We start from the raw sequence: 23,826 nt of genomic DNA, 5'->3' as shown, positions 1-23,826 counted from the left end.
TAAATTAAAATCTAACTTAAAAACTTGTTTTGCCCCAAATTGAGGGGAAAATTGCTGAAATAGACATTCTTTGTATGACAAACTGATTTTATAAAGTCTTCATTGATAAATCATTAAAAGAGACTCTAGAAACACTAGAACCTGAATTCTGCCAGAGTTTCAACTTCAGTTCACCCTTAGTAAATGTTTCTTTAAAATAAAAACGTATAACTCAGTGTTGACATAGTACACATAGCCATACATTCATGTAAATATAACAAACTCTACAGGCACACTGAGAACTTCGGAGTATTAAGTAGGTAATATACTCTAATGATATTTACATTCTATTATTTCTACTCTGACATAGAGGCATGTTTCTGGAGCTGTCATTTTTTATTAGCTTAGCAGTGAGTGGTTTTCCCTGACATGTTTATAAAGGAAGCACAATTCATTTTCTAAATTGTCCCAGAGGACTCAGTTTTCACTACTAAAGAGACAGAAATAGAGCAGATCAGAATATCTCAAACTAGAAGAGACCCGCAAGGATCATCCAGTCCAACATGTCCCAGAATATTACAGATTGTAGCAAGATTTTCTTCCAGTTATATAATAACAGTTTTAATTATTTCAAGATCATTCCTCAGCTTTCAATAAAGTGATATAGTAAAATGTAAATATATATATATATATTATATATATATATATATATAATATATTTATATATATATATTATATTTATATATATATATAGGGTTTAGACAATAAGAGATCTTTTGTGAACAAGAACTGCTATATTTTAGATTCAGGAGGCAACTATTGGTCAAGTCACATCTACAGAACTGGCTGCGTAGTTTCTGACATAACACTCGGGATTATTTTTTCACTGTATTTTTAACTAAAGTATAGGGACGAGCTTACTGTAGCTGTATGGAAGCCAACTAAACAATGAGTGTTTTCCCTTCACTCATGTTTGCCTGTTGTATCCATAGCTATAATCTCAAAATTCATTGGAGTATATGGAACATATGCTGTCAACTGCTCGTGCAGTGCAGATAGGGAACTGATACAATTAAGTTAATGATCGAAACGATTTGAAAGCAAATGTGGTTGATGAGAGAAGAAAAGTGTTATTGGGGCATTAAAAGTTATTTTATCAGACATTATTGTCACTTGGTCAGCATCAGCATAACACTCTTAATGTTATGGTAAGCTTAAAATATGTAACTGCCCATAAGATGTGCTTCTACTTTCTCCTTAACATTTTCAGTCTCCAGCTTTTTTTTTTTTTTTTTTTTTTTTTTTTTCTGTACAAAAATATGCTTAGGTGATTATAAAAGTCTTCATCTCAGAAAAAAGCCCTATCAAGCACAGAATAGTTCTAGCCACATTTCCTCCTTGACATGAATTATCCAAGCCACTGTGATTACGGATTTATTTAGTTTAATTAAACTTGCCATGGCATAACAGAGCTACATTTATGTCATTGTATCAGAAAGGCTACCATTTAAATGATAGGAAAATAATAATTAAAAAAAATAAAAAAGCAACTCTTCTTTAAGTACTGAAAAGAAAAAAGTTAACTCAGGACCTTGTATCTGATGGAGGAATAATCAGGCTGGAAACATCCATAGACCTCTGTAAGCGAGGGCTGATCTGGTTGCATGCTGTTGAAACTCGACTAGTAGGAGGCAAAACAGGTCCCAGCTGCTGAACTGTCATGGGACTGCTGTTGATTACTAGATTGCTGCAGCTGCTTTTTCCAATGGACTTGCATTGGGATCCATAACAAAGACCTCCTAAAAGCAAAAAAGGCATGTTAATATTCATCTACCATGAGCACATGATGAAGTCACAGAACTCAAAGTGTCTGTACAACAGGAATAATGACTGGAACTGAGTATCTTCAGAGGAGAATGAAACAGATGATCAACACAAGGATTTTGCAAACTTCTCCAAACACAAAAAGCAATCCTCCCAATAAGATTTGATGAATGATGCACATTTAAAACATGTTAAAGTACATGAACAAAAAATTAGATATCATTGATACCCACCAGAAAAAAAAACACCACAGAAACACTCTGGGAGCAAGATCTGCTCTCAACTGAAGGACTGCCAAATAGTAACAGACCTTTCTCCATGGAATGAGAACAAAAGGAGGTTGCAGGAAAACAACCTTGTATTGTGCAGAACCTCACAGCTCCAAGAAACTGAAAATCATTCCATCACTCCTACCACTATCAAAAAAGGAAGGGGACTATGGGCATGCATGCAAATTGCTACCCCTGTGGTAAGTCTGGCGTGGCAAAACGCACATACTGCACAATGTTCCTGGCAGAAGAGAGCTACAGCTGCAACCCCACATTCCACAGAGGCATGGAGATAGGACTTAGAGCTGAATCAGAAAGGTATCCTGCATTTCCATTAGAAGACCACAATCTGCTCTCAGACACTGCTGCCATGACTCAAAATTGGTGGCTACACATTAGCATGGGATGATTATATAGGAGTAGCTGGCAAGTGGGACACAACTGCTAAACGCTCTGTGTACTATGTGATCTGACTTAATTCCCCTGAATTAAAACGCATAAAAATGGGAAAGTTAAAATTTAGGACATGATACGATACTGGATAGATATTGGAAATAAATTGAAATTAGATAATTATTTCCATCATATTTGAAATATTTGGAAGTTAATAATTGGATAATTCTCATTTCTAGAAGCTTCTCTGTGTTCAGACTACTACCTAGAGCAGGATAGCTGTACAACTCACTCATTTTTCACAAGTGTTTTCAGATTGCTTGAGAACTCCATGAAGATGTGCATTAAGACATTCATAGCCCTCCTCATCCAAGGAGATGGGTTTATCTTAAAATTCTATTATTCACCATAGCAATTTCAGGTGATGGTTTCTATTTTTAAAAAGGAAAACAAGACCTGTTTTGGAGGTCTTTATTTTCTCATTTTCTTCTTCTCTTTGACAAACCACTGATTTCTCACAAGTATGTAAGGAGTACATACATGATCCTCAGACCAAACTGTCTATTAAAGATGTTAGAAGTTCATCATATTATATATACACATATATTATATAACACATTATATACTGCCCAAATGTACTTCTTGGGATGACATATGTCAGCACCTTTTAATAAACACAACTTGCTCACTGCTACTACTCAGAAACATAAGTTAAGAATGTTGCATCTAGGTGAAAAATTAAGCATAAGGAATGACAGCAACATTTAGGAACCTAAATTGAAATTTAATTAGAAGGACTGGATGCTTGCAAGGGAAAACATTCACGCAGAATTCCTTGTGCTGTATTTAACTTCATTTGGGGTATCAGAAAAGCAGCTTTTAATCTGTGGAATTATTCTGTGTTTTCGACAAAGATGTTCAATTAAATCAAAAGAATAAGAGAAGGCAGTTTATTTTCTTTTCTGTGCAGTAATTTGCATTTTGAACTCATTACAGCTGAATCAGTGCTACACAGTAATAGTTTCCACAATGTTAGAGGGTGCTAAAAGGAAACCAGCTGCAAAATTAAGAAAAAAAGCATAAGCTGACCCTAGTAATAATATGAATGCTTCCTCATATTATTTTAGCATGACATGTTCACATCACAAAATACACAATGCTATACACCTATGTATGTGTGCACATTATGTAGTTATTATGAGTTAGCTGTTTTTAAGAAAGGTATTGTCACTGTCTAGAGACAAAGATCTCCTGCATCAAAGCATATGTAAGGCAGTGAAGCTTGCTAGAATAATATAGAAAACTGCACCTGCAGCTCAAAAGGCCAACCGTAGCCTGGGTTGCATCAAGAGAAGCATAACTGGGAGGTTGAAGGAGGCAATTCCGCTCCTCTGCTCTCATGAGACCCTACCTGAGGTACTGCATCCAGTTCAGGGGTCCCCAAAACAATGACATGGAGCTGTTGGAGAATGTCCAGAGGAGGGCTGCAAAGATGATGGAGGGCTGGAGCACCTCCCCTACAAGGACAGGCTAAAAGAGATGGGGCAGACTGGAAAAGAAAAGGCTCCAGGGGAAACTTTATAACAGCCTTTCAGTACTTGAAATGAGGCCTTCAGGAAAGCTGGGGAGGGACATATCATAAGAGAATGCAGCAACAGAATGAGGGGAATTGGCTTTAAGCTGAAAGAAGAATTTCTTAGGAGGAAATACCTTACTGTGAGGGTGGTGAGACACTGGGACAGGTTGCCCAGTGACACTGGGAATGCCTCTTCCCTGAAAGCATTCAAGGCCAGGCTGGATGGGGTTTTGAGCAACCTGGTCTAATGGAAGGCAGAGGGGTTGGAACTAGATGATCTTAAAGGTCTGTTCCAATGCACACTATTCTATGATTCTATGAAAATTTAATTGCTTTTGACACTGAAACACAGTTGGGAAGCTTGTAGGGTTTACTGCTTAGGTAAGATAGCAAACTACTATTTAACTTGAGTAAAGATGTTCTGATTCTTCCCTAGATGACAACCTAATGCCCTTCACACAAAAGCCACTTTCTACAGGTTTTTATAGTAACTGTAACACCTAGTTTATCATATTCAGGAAATGAAAAGTCTATGGTCTCTGTACTTGTCTGATTTTCATTTGGGGACTGGTTACCTAGTCCATCCAAATGACAATCTGTAACCACAAAATTAGGTCATTAATTATACATGATTAAACATGAATTTCTTGGAATGTAAATATTAGAAAAAAAACCCTCAAAAAAAAAAAAAAAAAAAATCAGAAAAGGCAGTAATGCCAATCCAGTACTGTTATAATGGTATCCTCAATACATCCCAGTTTTCCTTGCAGTTTTGCTCTTATTATCGGCGTATAACCAGCCCTTTCAGCGATGCTCAGGATGAAAGCCAAAGATAGTCTGCTTAGCTGTCACTGAAATGGAAAAAATGAGAAACAGAGTACTTTAGATTTTATTTCTGGATGATAGACAGAACTAATATAGAACTCTGGTCCTAATAAACATTTGCCAAAGCATTTTTCTGGTCCAGAAGCACAATGAAAAGTCTTCATTTTTTATGTCATTGATAAACATTTGTTTTTATGGGGGAAAAAAGTGACCATTCATAAAATTAAAGGGAAAAAAAAAGAGGGAGAATCAAGAAAGATCCTATTATCAGTTCCCACCATTCAGATACCGTAAAGTGAAAGATTACTGCTAACAAAGTCGTAACATTTTATCAACAATTTTAGAGGTGTATATGTGCTACAAGATCACCATCAATATCTCATCTGTGCCCCGTAGGTCATCAAGCAATACTAATTTGATGAGACACGCAGACAATCACAGGTGTGTTGAGTTAAGCCAGGGCACAAGACACGAAGCTCATGCTGGCTTTGATCCAGCTGCAGGAGTACAGACCACATCTGAATCAGCACAAAGTTCAACGGGAGCAGTGTGAACACTTGAGATGGTCAGTATAAGGTAAGCTGTCATAAAATGTGCTCAAAAGTTTTGAATAGTTTTGACTAGGAAGAATGATTTGGTCCTGGATCATCTTTGGCATTACATACACGTAATGCTAGAGGATCCCCCAGACCTGAAGCCTGAAAAGTCTGGGTCAGTGGAAGGACAACTAGGAATTCCTTAACATTTTGAATTCACACAAGTGGAGATGAATGGGAAAATCTCCAGAGAACACTGGAAGGTTTCGAGTGACACTGGAGATTCTGAGAAAAACACATGAAAAGAATATTGCAAAAATGAGCAAAATAACTAGTTTCTTTTCTTATACACAAAGATTTAAATCAGGAGGTAGCTTAATAAAGGCAACACTATTATAAAACAGAATAGGAGGAGGAATCAAGCCCAGGCTGTATGACAGAAAGAACTGCAGATGATTAGCACATCATATATTCCAAAAAAACCATATTACACATAAATAAAAAACACTGTTTATCAATAACTAACAGTAATAGGTAACAAGTACAAACAGTAAAAATATTTTATGGAAATAGTTTAATCAATTCATTTCCTCATTCCTTGGTTTGCTTGTTTTCCTTATTTATTCTCTGTAGTTGGTTAATAGGTAAGCTTCACTCATCCTTGACATGCAAAAATATTTCCCCACAAAACTTCTGAAGAATGTTCAAGGAATGCAGAAAAATATGATTAGTTTAATTTGGGTACACTGATTTTCATCTTAATTCATGTTGCTGTCATACTTTTTGGAGACAGAATCCAAAATGAAGTTTCCGTGTAAACACAGAATAATATTGATTGAAAAACAGCTTCTTCACCTACTTTTCCAAGCCAAGAGTAGCAACTCACTAATTCTGTCAAGTAAGTCATATTGTACGATGAAACTGCTTCATCTAACCTTTGTAATTGTAAACTATGCTTCCTGTCTATAAATGATAATGCAATAAAAACATTCATCAGCAAAAAAGGCACAGCCAGCAGTCAAATGGAGGCGATTCTCCCCCTCTCCTCTGCTTTCAGAGTCAATCTGGAGTACAGCATACTGTTTTGCGTCCCCAGCACAAAAAAAAAGAAAAAAAACAAACAAACAAAAAAAAAAACCCAAAACCTGTTAGAGTGGGTCCAGAGGAGCCATGACGATCATAATAGGGCTGAGGCACCTCTCCTGCCAGGATATGCTGAGGGAGTTGGAGAGAAGAGCAGGAAGGCTCTTGGAAGACATTATTGTGGCCTTTCATATATATATAAGAGTCTTATAGGAAAGATGGAAAAGACTTTTTTCCAGGACCCACAGTGACAGGACAAGGAGCAATAGTTTTTATTTGAGAAAGAGAGTACATTTAGACTGCATATAAGGAATGAAGGTAGCAAGACACTGACATAAGTTGCCCAGAAATGTTGCAGAAGCTCCATATCTGGATGCATTCAAAGCTGTATTGCAGGAGGCTTTGAACAGCCTGATCTAGTGACAGATCACCCTGTCCATTGCAGGGAAGCTGGAACAGGATGATCTTTAAGAGTCCCTTGAGCCTTGTAGGTGAGCCACATAAAAGTCCATCAAAATTGAGTTTGAACAACTTTTATGTGGAAAACAATCTGCAAATCATCACAGTACAAGGAAATTACTAAAGCCTTCTTAAAAAACAAACAAAGAACATCTCTATGTTTTTAACCTAACCTCCTGGATTTGATCTTAGCTGACAACTCACTCAAAACTTAGAACTAGCAATGCTTTGTTAATAAGAAATTTCATCTAAAACTTCAGGTAGTGGACACTCCGAACAGTGAGGTAGAAAGACCATTATTCTCACTGGTATTAGCAATTCCCAGGTGTGTAACTGTTTGCAGATGCTTAATCTTCACAATCAAGAAAAATAATCTGGAGGAAATACACTGAACAGAATTATATGGTTACACTGTATTATGAGAAAATAATACGCATGCACTGTGAAAGCTTTCCATGCTTTGAACCTTGTAGTTTCTTTACTATCACAGCATGCTTTGTAAGTTAGCTTGTATTCATTTCCAATGTTATTTGCCATTCATTGTATGAAGTAATCAACCGTGTACTTTCATAAACTCTATTGTGAGACAAAAAGAGACTGACAAAGCACAATTAAAAACAATGTCTCCCTTCAAGTGGAACCAGGGTAAAAAATTATCCAGAACTGACCAGTGAAAACAATACCTTGCAGGTAATTAACTCAGCTGGTTTAAAGCAGACAGCAATGAGATCACCTATGGAACAATTTAACCATGGAATTTAATCGAATGAAAACATTGGTCTCTTAATAGCTAAACTGAGAATATATTATGAAACTGTTACCTTCAGGAAAGTTTCAGGTGAAAATGCATACTATAAAAAAGATTTTTCAAATAAAGACTTCTATAAGATCACATAATAAGTGGAATCAGTTTTATTTATAAAGAGGAAAGCCTCCCATTTATTAAAAAAAATCTATCTTGAAAGCTGTTTTGTTTTCCTCTTTTGCATAAAATGTAGGAAGTTATCATTTAACTACTACATAAACTAGTAAATGTTTAACTGGATTAAAATATAAATGTTCTAGTTGTAAAGGGTAACTCCTTACTTGTTTTAAGTAGATTATTCTGTCCTATCTGTTTTCCTTAAAGTATTCCCTATTTTCATATGGTCCTGCTTTTGTCAGTGTTAAGACTGCATATGCTCTTCTACAAAAGAAAACATACTGCTCTACACCTTTGGTCTATGATACTATTTCTGTGTGGTGTACATTACTCATATTAGCTTTAGTAAGTTTCTACCTACTAAACTTAGTCTGATCTTAATTTAATCTGCCTTTCTGAAAAAAAAAAATATATAGTGAATTGCAATGGAATCAGAGATAGCGACATTTATTTTCAGTCCCACTGGGAAAATGCTCTTTGGATCTAACCTAAAAGAACACAGACCATAAGTCTACGTCTGTATATGCATGAAAGCACATACTGTTGGCTTCTTTTTCAAACGAATTGTAAGTGGCACTATTGAAGGGGCAAAAAAAAAATACTATTGTTAAAACTTCCTGATACATTACGTATGGTATGACTCCAGATAAAATCTGTAGATAAATACTTTGCCCATTAGGCAGTATTGCACTTAACTGAAAAATAAAGCTGACTGATTTCAACAGTGGTTTTGGAAAACTTCATTGCTGTCAGGTGATATCAGTGAAGAATTATCATGTACTAATGAATCACCACGAAGACACTACAAAGCAGGATTAGGCAATCATTACCTGGATGAAACGCTTTTGGAAAGAATTAATTTACTTTCAACTTCTGTAAAATCTGCACTAAATTAGAAGGGAAATATATCTCCCTATTGAAGATCAGTCAACTAAGAAAACACCTCAGGAAAACAATTCTCCAGATCCTGTAACAGTTTATCTCCCACAAAAACTTCCTTCTTATGCTTCATCCTTCAGTAAAATGTTGTGCATTATTTCTTCCTATCAGAAATACATACTTACCATTTTTTTTCATTACATTCCTGAAATTCTTCCCCTAATTTTAACTAAATTATTCTCAAATGAGGTATCTTCTATTATCTCCACATCCTTAGTGTTTTAGAAAATGGTAGGTATGAGCTGTGCTGTCAGTAACCATGGCATGCACAGAGCACTACTGAAAAGACTTCTGAAGGAATGCATCATAGCAACAATCCCCTATCTTTGACATGTCTTTTGACTTCTTGCCACTATGTTCATCAGGCTATGCTTAGCATCCAAACATTGCCTTGCAAAGAGACAACCTTGTATGGATCATGGATAAAGTCAGGAACAGAGTTAGCATCCATCCTTTCTCTAGGTCCCAGGAGAAGAGATGATCTTTCCTCTCTTCTGCCACTGAGACACTGAGATGCTAGCTCCATCCAGCACAGCACCAAGGGTAAGGGGACACACTCTGCTGATTAAGATTTCCTTAACTCCAGTGAATTATCATAGTCTAGCTCTAGGAAAACCTGCTACCAGCTGCACAGAAGTCCTTACCAGAGGATGGCCCTTCCTGACTCTATCATGGGCCAGTTCTCACTCTTGGAACCATTACACGTAAGTGCCATTTCATCCCATGATCCAACATATCTTTTCAGGAAAAAAAGAAAAACAACCAACCATGCAATAAAGGCTCTGTCAAAAATTAAAGTGCAATCTTTAATTTTTCTAATTCTTTCTAGCTCTTTACAGATGGCCTAAGTTATTTAACACTGCTTCTCAGGAAAGCAAGAGAGAATTCTCTTCAAGAGAATGAAGCACACAAGCAGGAGGGGAAAAAAAAAGTACCAACCAGCTGAACAGTGATTCTAAATAAGAACAGGTGGCAAATGTTAGCACAGAAAGCAAGAACTGCAGAAACAGGCTATTTGAGTACCCAAGTAGGAATGCAAGTGACTTGCAATAACATTCAATTTGCTTTTGTTTCCTAGATTAAGTCAATTGTTCAAGGATAACTAAAGCATACTTTTAAAAATTGCCTTGTCCCTGAGTTTCTGAGCAGTAAAAAGAAGAAATTTTCTATCTTTTCTTGTATTAAAAACAAGATACTGTTTAATGTTGTTTCTCTTAAACAATAATGAGACAACTTTATCCTAGTTGTCAGTTTAACTAGGCAGAAATAACAAGCCCACATAACGTATGTATTCTAAGAAGCTTTGTACTCAGCTAATTAGTTTAACTATTGCTTTCACGGTTCATTTAAAAGTTTCACGCTTCATTAAGTAACAATGCATTTTACAACCTCAGAAAAACCTGTAAGTAAAAATACAATTGTCTTTTCAAGGAATAATCTTATTAACTGATATATGCATTTCAAGCATGTCTATCAGACATCATCAAAATCTAAATTTCTGCAATCGCAGTATCTCAAAGCATTATGAGAATCTCCACACAAAACAGGAAACTTTTCTGGCTCAAAAAAAAAAAAAAAAAAACTTGGAAAGAAAAAAATACAATCTTTTTGACACATGTTAATTGAATCATTTTAAAACTTAATACACTGACCTCTGGTTGTTCCAACTTCATGACAATCAATTCAAACACAAAGTGATTGTTGTAATTTTTATTTTTTAAAGTCTGCAAGTTAGAAATTCAGAAAGACATGTAAATAAAGCATAAAGAGATTATTCTCTATTATAAAGGTGTGCCTATTTATGTGGAATACACATTTTCTCAATTCAGAATATATGAAATTATAGTAAATTATTCCTTTAGAATCCACTTGCATGATTTCCATGACTTCTCTGGAAATTTCCTCTACTGTCTTGTTCTATGAAATGGATGATCAATAAAGGCATACAGCAATAATGAAATGACAGCAGTTGTGACATTTTAGATTTCTTAAAAGCTGAAACGTTATTAGATCATGACACAAACAAAGCCTTTCACTTGTCCTTCCACACTTCCCCCTTCGAGTCAATGAGAGCAAGCCCTGGGAAAAATTACGCCAACAGCCACAAATACTTAAAATTGGTGTTGTCACTACATGTTTCCACTCTTCTCAAAGCCTTCAATATTCTTCTTCTAATTTTATTATTTAATCAACACAAGTGGCAATTAATTGAAATTTCCCAGGTCCTTTGTTTTTGTGTCCAAAAATAAAAGATTAAAAAAATAATTCATTCTTCCTAGTCAAAGTAAGTCCATCTACCTTTCATAAAGCCAGGGCAGTAACAGGGAGGATTAAAGTCACTCTAATGGCTCAGGTTCTGTAAAGACAACTCCATCCCATGCCTTGAGCTGTCATTTTTGTCAGAACTGATTTCCAGAGAATTATATCTTAATCACAGGTTTGTAAAAAGGATGCTGCTGTGTTAGGATGGTTTGGCATCCCAAGCTGGCTACTGAATAAGGTCTGATGTGAAGACACAGGAAACCATACTGGCAAACCAACACACTGGTGAGTAGATGGGCTTGTAAGCACTGGAAAGAATTGTTCACAGACAAAGGGATATAAAAAAAGAAAATGTGCTTTTTGCACTGAGTACCTTTGTTATAGGCCACAAAAACACACAAATATCTTGATGGAGACTGAACTCTTTTTTATAAGCTCACAATCCCAGCTGTACATCTCTCCTCCACACTTCTACAAAATGAAGTGATACTTATATTCACATTACCTTGATGGAGAGAATGTGCTGTACAGGTAAGAGTAAAAATGCTCTCGAAAATGATGTAATTTTTTTGAAGACTTAATCCTGTTGACTTTCACTGAAATTAAATTCCCAAGTACAAAAGTCTTTATTTATAAACAAAACCTCACTATATAAGCTGCTTCAATCATTTTTCAAACTCCCATCACACAGAACTTCAGTTATTTTTCTTCATAGAATTTAATGCCTGTTTCCCTAGTATTCTGGTGTGGTTTTCACTGAAAAAAAGATTTGAAGTGCCTTGTGTTAATATGAATAGTATATAAATACATATATATAGTTATAAATCACACCTCTTACAGGCAGCTGTAGTTTTTCACTATTCTTGGTACACACACTCAGCTTTACTCTTTGTTGAGCTTCATTTAACAACAACAAATACATTTGCTTTTAAGTAGTTGTGAGATAGATTGCAAGCTGAAGACACAAAATAAAGCCACTTCCATAACACTGCAGAAAAGTAAACTATGCCAATGGAAAAGAGTCAATAACTAGAGAAATAGCTATAACATTTTTTTCTGATATGACTGATTCTCAAGCAACATTAAATAACCAAGTCTGCAAGCAGATATGAATGAATATTGGCAGCCTGTGATGGCAGAATTTTCAGTGCCTAGATGTGGATGGCAGATGTCTACCCTCTCACTCCCTTTCCTTAACAGCACAGGGCCAGAAAGCAGCATGGAAAAGAGATAACAGTTTAAAAAAGAAAGGAAAAGATATGCACAGAAACAAAACAAAAAAAAAGTGGATTTATTCAATACTGTCCATCAGAAGGCAGATATCCAGCCTCTTCCTGGCAAGGAAAGCCGCAATACCCGTAGCAGTCACTCAGTAAGACAAATGCCATCAACATGAACGCTCCTGCATCCTCCCTCATTTTCTCAGGTTTTACTGTTGAGAATGACAATATGTGGCATGAATACCCCTCTCATCAGTTTGAGCTGGTTGTCTGGCTGTGTCTCCTCTCAGCTTCTTGTCCATGCTCACACCATTTCTGGGGGGCAAGAAATTGGAGAAGTAGCCTTGACATTGCAAGCACTAATCAGAAAGAGTCAAAACATTGGTATGTTATCAACACAGTCTAGCCACACATACAAAATACAGCACTGTATGAGAATGCTATGAGGAAAATTAAATCCATCCTGGCCAAGTCCTGTACACTTGAATAAACCGAAGAGATGTCAGAGGACTACTATGGGAGGGGCAAAAGCATGGGAAACCAGAGGAACAGGCTGGGGAGAGAAAGCATTGCCAAGAGAGTGTCTGGAGTTCAGATATCACTCCAGACTTCAAATTTACTTGTGAATAAATCACTTAAGTCAATGTTAAAAAAGGAATGTTTTCCCTTAGTGATTTTATTTTAAAATGTGTGAGGAAAAAAAGGAACATTAAACACTGGACAGGTATTAAAAATCCAATTATCTAACCAAATAACAGTCACAACATTTCTTAGGTTTTTCATATTGCATTTTAAGAAATGCAAGTCATTAGTTTAGAAAGAAGGGATGCTGTATAATTTCAGGAAACAGCAAGAACAACAAATGGAAGTACTTGAAAATAGTGATAGCACAAGGTGTAATGATTTTAAAGTGAAAGAGGGAAGACTTAGATTTGACATTAGGAATAAATTCCTTACTCAGAGGGTAGTGAGGAACTCGAACAAGTTGCCAAAAGAAACTTTGGATGCTCCATTTCTGTAGGCTCCTATGGCCAGGTAGGATAGGACCCAGGTCAGCCTGATCTGAACCGTGTCCATGACAAGGGGTTGGAACTGAATGGTCTACAATATCCCATCCAATCCAAGACATTCTCTGGTTCCATGATTCTGTATTTTTCTTTCTCTCTGAATAATCACAGAGTCACAGAATCGCAAGGTTGGAAACGACCTGCAAGATCATCTAGTCCAACCACCCTCCCATTCCTATTAGCACCACAAGCACTAAACCATATCTCGTAGCTCCTCATCCAGGCGCCTCTTGAATAATACTTTAAAAGTAAATGTCTTTTAAAGCACCATTACTGAAAGGTTTTTGGTTTATTTTTTTTTTAAAACCAGCAGGTGCTTTAAAAAGGATATTTCTCCCTGATAAACCCTAGCAAGGTGGAATCCTTAGGCTTAATCAACTGCAAACTGATATAAGGGTTGCAGGCAGCTCACAGGAGATTCTATTTCTTATGCATTCCCTTTCCAGATATTATATTGACTAAATTGCTACTTCTTTCCCTTCCTTCATCAGGTGAATGTATAGGAAGAGTTTCTTGCCCTAGATGCTTTGAAACAGAGTGACAGGAGTGACTCTCTGCATGAAGAGAAACATAGGGTGGTATGAAAACGTGTGAGATAAATTTCTCATTCCCCAGGAATGAGTAGGGCCTCTACGACAACCTGTTGCTCTCTGGGCTGTTCCAGGAGCACTTCACCTCCACTCCAAGGACATGGAGATAAGCAGTAAGGCAACAATCTGTCCTAACCAATTTTCAAAGAGCCAAAAGCTAGGACAGTAACTATCTCACAGATACACAGTGAATCTTCCAAGAGAAGAGTAAGCCAGCAAGCAAAAAAAACTTCAAACAGCTGCTCAAAGACCCTGCAATGAATCATGGAATCATTAAGATTGGAAGAGACCTCTGAGATCATTAAATTCAACCATCATCACCATGCCCACTAACCATGTCTCTCAGTGCCACATCTTCACTGTTCTTGAAGACCTCAAGGGATGGTGACTCTCCCACCTCTCTGAGCAGCCTATTTGAGAGCCTCATCACTCTGAGTGGAAGAATTTCCTAACATCCAACTTGAATCTCCCACAGTGCAACTCAAAGCCATTATCTAATGTTATAGATATTAATGTTATATCATTGTTATCTGGCAGAAGAGGCCAACCTCCACTTCACTATATTCTCCTTCTTCAGGTCACTGTCAAGAGCAATGAAGTGTCCCCTGAGCCTTCTCTTCATCAGACTAAATACTCCCTGTTTCCTGAGCTGCTCCTTATAAGACTTGCATTTCAGATCCTTTTCACCTTAACTATCCTTCTCTGGGCATGCTCCAAGGCTTCAGTATCTTTCCTGTAGCGAGGAGCCTGAATATCATATTTTAGTCCTTGCTTTTGGTTTTGTGGTGGCCAAACTGATGCAGCAATATCTTAGGCTTCCTATTATTTTTCTAAATGCAACAGAAGTCTCATAAAACTATATGCAAGTTTAAGTTGTTTTGATGTTCTGTTATGCTTTCCCAAAAACAGCATGCATAAAAACACCTTTGCCATCCATCTCTGTACAATTAAGAAATGTACAGTTAGAACAGTAGCATGGTTAGGATGGTATTTTACAAGTTGATAGAAAGATTATCATAGTGGACAGAGACAGTCAAAAATGAAGTACTCAGCCATATCCTAGGCTCACAGTGGAAAACTCCAAAAGGAGAGATCTCCAGAAAGGGACCCTTCTCCAGTGGCGGTCAACCCTTAAATGGGGACTAGGAGAGGTGCAGCCAGGCTCCACCATTTTCAGTCACCCAGGTGAATTGCCTTCACCTGTGCTCCCATGGCTGACTCAGTCCTTGCCTCAGGTGATCAATTAGTGGTTCACGCTCAGTGACTCAACAGTTCTCATACAAGCTTGTAGCAGAATTCTGCCAGGTACGTATGCCAACTAGATATTTTTCCTTTTGGTAGCTCCTCCTGATTGTCCTTGGGATCAGAAAAGAAATCTAATCACTGAGACTGTCCTGTCTAACCTGCAAGATAACTCCTTAGTCTCCCAGGTGAACAGGCAGGAAGCATATATCCTGAGACTGTGACTCTCAGCTTCAAATGGCTTAGCAACAATTAGAGATATTCCAAAGTCAACAAACACTGGAAAAAAAAAAGTCAACAATGTCAACAAACAAAAGGTGGTTAGATCCTTTTACAATTTCTCCTATCATGAGAAGATAGGAGATATTGAAACAAAGAAATCCTCACATAGGACTCAGGCATCCAATTTAAAAGAATTATTTTAATGACCTGAGGGTAAAGATCTATTCAAATAGCTGAATTTGACAACTAACGAACATATAGTTCAGTATGAGATTAAGGAATTCATGACAAAAGGAATCATGTGGAAAGAATCTGCTCATGATTTCTTCTCGTGTTTTGCAATATTTATTTATTTATTTTTAATCCAAAAGCCTATTGGTTCTTTCTGGTTTAACAGTGTTACACATTCTCCTAATCTCCCCAGAAATCAAGAGTTCATTTTTCTCAGGCTTGAACCACCCAAAACGATAAAAGAAAAATTGTAGAAGGAAAATTTTAAAGTGATTTTTTGTTCATTTTCAGTGTTTCCACATCCAATACCTTATGTACAGCATTACAAAAGCAGACTAACTCAAAGAGTATTTCTAATCAAGAATTTGAATGAACTTTTTCTTGTACTGTCAGAGATCTCTCAATTCTATTTATAAATCAAAACTGTGAAATAAAATATAATTGCTGAAAACATTTGTTGAAAAAAATTCATATCACATTTAATATACTGTTTACTGCAGTAAAACATTAGGTTATAAAATACCTTCTTCCTAAAAATGTGTACACATTTTCATATACAACTTTTTCTCCATGTTTCTGCTGAGTTACTCACCATACATGGAAGATACTAGAGCAAAGCTCTCTGTGCATACAGTGGCACTTGATATTTATCAACATTTCAAACCATAGAACCATCTATAAGAAGTCCCTGTGTATACTTTCTTCTCACTGTCAAACTCAGAGTGACTGGTGAAGGTACCAGGAAGACCCTGCTTGTCCTCTCCCCAAAACATCAACCATGCTGTCTGAAACACTAGAATCACTTGGTATTTCTCTTCCCTTACCTGCCAACAGCAGGTGTAAGAAAGGTAACTTAAGAAGGAGCTTGACATGGAGAGACACATGTGTGAGCTGATGAGTCTGGACTCACTAAGGACATATAGCCATGCAGCACACTACATGCCTGTAAGAACTGACTCACTGTGGACAAGACACTGGTGGACCAAATGGGCTCCTTAGCAATCCTATGCTTCCAAAAGAGTTTTTTTATGTGGTTCTAGTTCTTGCAGGCAAACATTAGCATTGTTCTGGCAATTCTTAAGAGTGACAAAGTATTCGCAGCAAACCATCTACAGACAATGGACAAAAAAAAGAACTCTGAAAAAAAAAAAAAAGAAAAAAAAGAAAAAAAAGCACAAAAAAAAAACACACACAAAAAAAACTTAGAGATGCAGATCTGCTCATGGTGAGCTCATTCCTAATTTATTTATGTGAAAACTCAAAAGTTGGTATTCACAAAACCTTTGTATGGTAGTTAACAATCAACTTATCAATACACATTTAAAAACCACAAATAGCTTTACACAGCTTTATATGGTGCCAGCAATAGCAAAGCAGTCTACAGTATTTGTATATTTAACTACATATGAACAAATTATGCAACCGGGTAATCTTTGTACAGTGCTCTAGCGTATAAAAATATTTCTTATTACAAGGGTTGCTCATGTTCCTCAACATTAGAAGAATGAAATCTAAGTGTTTTAGCTGCTCCCTCTACTGCAGATTTGCAAGAACCTAGCTCAAAGTGATCACTGGAGTCTATAATTTTGTACCTAGAAAAACTTGATCAATCTAGCACCTACTTAGAGCAGTTCTCAGTGGCACCTGAGAACAAACTTATTTCACGTCTATACTGCTGTCCCTGCCCTTGTGTGTAAAGTGAAATTTCCAAAAGTGATAAAGTTTCATTTCATTTCCTTACCCTACTCCCAGACCTCAGGATCATTCTGAGTGATAGAACTGCTGAGTGTCTCTGGAAATGCCATTTAAAAAATGGGTCTAAGCAGCAAATTCAAACTCACTGTCATGTGTTTTTAAGCTTCACTTTCCTGAGGAGCTTTTGTGAGAACACCAGAAACAACAGAAATTCAATGATTTCTAGATGCATTACAATCCCTTCCACTGTAAGTGGTAAATAATTTCTTTTAACGCTGAATTGGTCGTGCTTTTTGCAACCAATATTTACAAGGAATAAACCAAGTAAATGTTGTTGTCTTTTCTTTTTTTCTCTCTTAAGGTAAAGGTTCTACACTGAGTTCTATTGCCTTTTCGCCTTCTAAGATAGTATCATCCTTGTCTTCTGATAGCTACAGATGCTTTGGAGTGTAGTAAGCTGGGTCTGTGCATTTTGTTTCCACTGGTCTGCCTTGCCCTTTAATGTACAAAGTTGTAAGACTGTAAAAATTTGTATATCAAAGCAACAACAATAAGATGCAACATATAGTACTAAACTAACACATCTATATAGTTTTCAGTGTCAAACCGATGAAAAACAAACAGTGCAGCAAAACTGGTCATGTGGTGTTTGGTCTAGAGAAAGCCAGAGAAGTACAGACAGTACAGAAAACAAAGTAATAAAAACTGCATCTTCCTGGTGCAATCTGTGAGCCCTGAGATACAATCCCTCACAGGTCTCTCCCTGAGGAAGAGCATTTCTGCAAAACTGCTATAGTAATCCAAATGTCATTTACACAGACTTGGTCCCTAGTAGTCCCCCTTGCTGGTAGCAGGGCAATCAGCAGCATATTCTCTTTGTCCCGTTGGTAGAATTATTTTGCAGGTGAGTAAACTCAGGGCACATATACCTCATTCTCCCTCCCTCTACATGAGCCCATTCATACACCACTAGCTCTGATATTCAAATGAATTTCAACCAGTTTTGGTCTTATTAGAAGTAAACGGTAAAGTAATAAAAGACACTGCATGGAAAAAACAAACAAACAAACAAACAAGCAAACATTAGCTTCTTGTGCAAGAAAAGGACTTTAATTAGACAACGCGCATGTTGTTACATCTGCAATGTATCTGTCTTTCTGTAGTCTTTGATATTACTAGAAGTAAATGGTAAAGTAGTAAAAGACTGCATAGAAAAACAAACAAACAAACATTATCTTCTTGTGCAAGAAAAGCACTTCAATTAGACAACATATGTTGTTACATCTGCACTGTATCTGTGTCTTTCTGTAGCTGTATGTAAACTTTGTATTTTTAACTTCAGAACAATGCTGCTTTTTGTGAGTGCTGTCACAGTAGTCCTTCATCACCCATCTAAAGAAACTGCAGACTGAGGGAGAATTTGAACAATGGTTTTGAAAGTCCAAAAAACAAAGGTAGCAATGACAGAGAAATACCAGAGTACAGTGAGGACAGGAGAAGATAGACTGGAAGGGAAAAATAAAAACAAAAAAACAACAACAAAAAAAACAACTATGAATGGGAGATTAAAAACTGCCCTCTGTCTCATTTGATTTCACTACATCTGTTAAGGGCCACTTCCCCAGAAAAGCTTATGACTTATACAGCCAGTTTGTGGGAAGCAATGAGCATTAGTCTGTGTCTTTACAGAGTCACTCTCCCTGCCACAGGCACTGACTCTGAGGTGACACACCTCACTCTTGCCTGGAATTCACCCTGCACACATAACAACAAACAAAGAATCGTGTTCTCAGAGTTTGAATGGGACTCAGCAGCATCTGGAAAATGTTTATTAACATACACAGTCCAGGTATATTTCAGACGAAAAGAAATAAAGTGAAGGCATTAGGCAGATGATTGAGAGGTATGGCCATAGGCACAGCACAACTTTTACAGAACTTCTGTAATTTTCAGCTAACAGCAGCAGATTGAAGAAGATAAAGTATTAACAATGACAGTGAGTCTCTTGGAGAGGAATAGATACTAAGAAAACAGTTGGACTGGGAAACCAGTCACGGCATAATGTGGTACTGCAATGCAAACAAAACAAAACAAACAAACAACAACAACAAAACAATAAAATAGCTGTGTGTTTTTCACTTCTTCAATTTTATCACTCAAACAGCGGGAATCAGTGGATTCTATTTTTCCAGCCACAAGTTAGATAGCTACACTGTTTGATTCACTTGTACTTACGAATGAAGTAGGTTTGTGTCTTGTGTTTTGAATTTGTGTTGAGTAACTGTGTCCACATACATTTAAGATCTGTGCATACATGGCACATAATAATAATATGTCCTCTGCGCAGAAGAGGCATAGCTCTGTTGAAGAGTTACCAAAGGGGCACCACAAAAATGTTCTAAGGGATGGAACACCTCTCCTATGAGGAAAGAGCTGGGGCTGTTCAGACTGAAGAAGAGAAGGCCCCGGGTTGAACTGATAGCAGCCTTTCACTATCTAAAGGGGAATATGGGAGCTGCAGAAAAATACAGGGTAAGATTCTTCAGCAGGGACCCTGTGGTGATAGGACACAGGGAAATAGTTTCAAGCTTAAAGAGTATTGATTTATGTTAGGTATAAGGAAGAAACATTTCTTCCTTTATTGTGTTGAAGCACTGGAACAGGTTGCTCAGACATGTGGTGGATGCTTCATCACTGAAGACTTTCAAGGTCAGGCTGGACAAAGCTCTGAGGAGCCTGATTGAGTTGTGGATTCACTCCCCTGTGTTCATTGCAGGGGAGCTGGACTAGAAGACCTGTAAAGGTCCCTTCCAACTCTGTGGACTCTATGATTCTATGATAATACTATAAACATAAGAATATTGATCAGAAAAGTGGATGTGAAAGGTTATTAGGAAAATATAACTCTAAATCCTACCATAGTGTATTAGGAGAACAATTCAATTTCCTTAATGAAGTGACTGGAATACTGGATTGCATCGTTTGCAAAAAATCATTTAAATACAATTGACTGAAAAAATCAATGCTGACTTTTTTTTTCAACAACTCAAAATAATATTTATGAAACGTTTGCAGTTGCCGGTCTTCAACACCTCAATATTTCACTTTTGAAGAGATTGTTTTTCCTGTTCTAAAGCAATCAGGGGCTTTCTAGAACTTTAGAGAGAAGACATGAAAAAAAAAAATTCTGTAAGCTCTTTTTCTCTTATCCTTTAAAGCTACTCTTATTCTTTAGTAAGTGATTCCTCTTTGGCAGCTTATACACAGACTTAATTAACTTTCTTTCAACATTATATACACTACAGTAATTTAAAAAAAAAAAAGTATCCTAAGAAGAATATCATGTTATGAAATATAACAGGAATCAAAGAATAGTAAAACTCTAAAATTTCTAACAAAAATTTCTCCTATGCTCACTACACTTCACAGAAATACTCTGCACAGATGTATTTTTCCAGATTCTATAGAAGTTTAGCATTTTCTAATAAAACTTCTGTGACTTCTCTCCAAAGGTAAAACAAGCTGTTACAACACCCTTGAATTCTAAACTTCAGCTTCACTTTTTGACAGAAGGAAGTTGTTACCATCTAGTGGAAATGTCCTTCTGGCTGCACAGACCCTTTCACCTTTTTATAGAAGTTAATTGAGGAGCTCTCTGGAATAGAGAAGAATCCAAGGCTGGAGTCAGAGATCGTTTACAGAATATTTTCTGTTAAAAGAAGACACAACCTCTCACTGGTAGACACAAACATGTAAAAAGATCTTCCCAGTTCATATTTTTGGGTATCTCTCAGCTAGTGCTGGAGCTGATCTTTCCACTTGCAAGGTTTTGTGCAGATTCACCAGCACCAAACAGCTACTCTCTTCTGTGCAATACAATTTCTTAGTAATGTAGTTATCTGCAACTGCAGCCATCTTCTGCAGAATGCACACAGGATTATTTATTTCCTTCTTCTGAGAGAAAGACCTGTGCATTATGCTTTGAGCTTGATGGCTGAGAATAAAAGTCTATTTTTACCCTCACAAATGTCAGCATATAACTGGAAAATTTACAAGTCAAAAGATATTCTTCCTAATTTACAGAATATTAATATTAAAATCTATAAAAACAGCTTCAGTACACGTGCAGGTTCAGAAATCTGAATGCATACTTACAGCCAGTACAATTGAACAAGGACTTGGTAAAAGCTATAATCAAGAACCATGTTTGTAACCGACATACATCTATAGATGAATTACTACTGAATTAAAATTCAGTTCTAGTTTCTTTTAATATACTGATAATTTCATCTTTTGTGGTCCATGCTACGATCCTTTTCTCTCATTAGCACTTCAATTTACAGAGATTTCCACAGTACAGTATTTTGCAAGTAAGAGGGACCTGAATCTGTCACTACAATACTTTCCATATCAACTAACAGTTATTTCTGTCAGAGGCAAAATTTAAAAACAAGAACTATTTAAACATTTTATCATACTCAAGTCATCATTGGAATTGGTGCGTTTCACCTGTTTATTTTCCCACAAGTGAAATAGAGAAAGTTCTTTCAAGCCCCAGGCTTTAGTTTCTCCACCTCAGAGAATTACAACTTACTATAATTCTTCTTCACATGTGGCAGTTTTCCATCAGCAGTGTTTGACGTAACTTGCAAGGGTTGAGCGGCAGGAAGGTATGACAATTGCAGAGGAAATTTAAGAGGACAAGACAGGGTTATCTGAGGCACAACATGGCGTGCACAAGCATGCTGGTTTCTAGAATGGCTTTGTGGCAGAGTAGACATGAAGAGAAACAGACAGAACTAGGGACATGCTAGGGACAATAGGACTTCTCCACCCTCCTGGTGGGGAAAGGTAGCCCTTGCTCACAAGTAGAGAGGGAGCTGTGTGAAATGGGCATGGGTAGAATGTTTTCAAATTGCTGATTAAGCCCATAATCTGTTTTATTTGTTTTTCAGATATTTACTGGAGCAGATGAAAAGCTGTTCCACCTTTCAAACTACTGGTAAGCTTAGCATTCCATTAAGGCATCTTAATTAATTTCCGCACAGAACTTGCCATGTGATCACTGAAAGTTTCAAAGCCCTCATCCACTTCCATGTTTAGCAAGAAAATTATTTTTCTTTTGTGAGAAAAGAATTCAAAACAACCATAGGAAAAAATGGAAAAGAAAAAAAAAAAGATACTGGTCCTAAACAGGATTCCAGGCAAAGTCAGCAGTTTGACTATTAACTGCACGGAACAATTTTATAAAACAAATGCTGCCCACCATCATTCAAGATAACAGTTCAAAAACTGAGTGTTTCACAGAGCTGTGAATACCATCTAGTTAGTGTGATCACAGATGAAAGAACAGATATGAGTAGGCACATTTGTGGAAACACGGTTTCTTTATTCTCATTACCTCTCCTGCATTTCTAAAATGTATCCTGTGATAAAAAAAGTCTTTCATATTGACTACTTTGCTCCTTATCTCACATTCAGATCCAAACAAATGTGGTTATATATCAACTAATTTCACTGGAACCAATCAGGATGCAAGAAACAATATTCCCATCACATGAATACCATTATTTTCTATGAGAGCCACTCATGGCTCAGGGTGGAAATTGTCACATTCCCTTATGAGCACAAATGATGCGTTCAAAAGCAAATAGTTTTCATATGGAAATTGGAAGAGTAACCAGATTTGGCAGCAACAAGAAAATCAGATGAGAAAGTATCTGCAAGATGCAAAAGCTCCCAGTGCCATAAGAAGCCAATACTGAAATGTATTTTAGATTATGGAGGACAACAAGAAGTCTTGGTACAGATAGGTAGACAAAAAAAACCTCACAGCTCCAGGACAGGTGAAGAAGCAGGCAGCAGCACTAATCTTCCCACTACTCAAGAGTCAGCTAGGAGGTATGCACAGGATAACAAAAGTAGTCTTCCAGCAGGCCTTCAGGTCCTAACATTAACAGCAATTCTTTTAAATTACGAAAGATATTTCAGACATTCTTCCTTCTTCAAAAGCAAACAGCTTTTCAAAAGCCTTACAGCTAAAACCTTAAACAACCGTATAAGCAGTCTTCTCTTATTGTCACAAGTATCACAACAGTAAGAAAAAACAGTATGGACTGTTTAGAAGATACAATTCACTGATTAAATGACAGCAACGTTGGGTCAGTAGATTAAAAAAACCCAAACGTTTAATTTGAGAGTACTGATTAATGACAGACCAACTACATAATAAGAGTTAGCTGGAATTTGAAAGCCAAATGCAGACTTATAAACAGATGTTCAAATAGCAGTATGTAATAAATGTAAGTTTAATCTAGATCAAATATTGCTGCTGCTGAACTCTTGACTTATCCTTTGAAATAAGCCATTGAAAACACTTGAGAAGGATTGAATGAGAATACTACAATGTGTTTTATATAATTAAGCTATACTTAGTTGCCAAAGTAAACTTCACATTGATAATGTCTGCAAAGTTGATGACCATCTGTCATG

At 36.8% G+C, this 23,826-nt stretch overlaps 1 protein-coding gene across 2 annotated transcripts in view; it reads right to left on the bottom strand.

Annotated features, from left to right (window-relative positions):
• The window catches only part of GLIS3 (GLIS family zinc finger 3), a 154,392-nt gene that overhangs the window by 109,409 nt on the left and 21,157 nt on the right, over positions 1-23,826 (bottom strand). The window contains exon 2 of one of the 2 annotated variants that reach the window (XM_042875341.1): positions 1,571-1,778. In XM_042875341.1, the coding sequence (XP_042731275.1) occupies positions 1,571-1,701 (131 nt within the window). In that variant the 5' untranslated portion in view covers positions 1,702-1,778. Of the gene's footprint in view, positions 1-1,570; positions 1,779-23,826 lie in introns of those variants that run through there. The other variant, XM_042875340.1, reaches the window with a different exon arrangement.

The sequence above is a fragment of the Lagopus leucura genome, unplaced genomic scaffold (genome assembly GCF_019238085.1).
Source record: "Lagopus leucura isolate 7727_CA_CO unplaced genomic scaffold, USGS_WTPT01 Super-Scaffold_100014, whole genome shotgun sequence".
Lineage (NCBI taxonomy): Eukaryota > Metazoa > Chordata > Aves > Galliformes > Phasianidae > Lagopus > Lagopus leucura.
The sequence above is the reverse complement of the archived record's forward strand: the minus strand, read 5'-3'. Positions and strand labels throughout refer to the sequence as shown.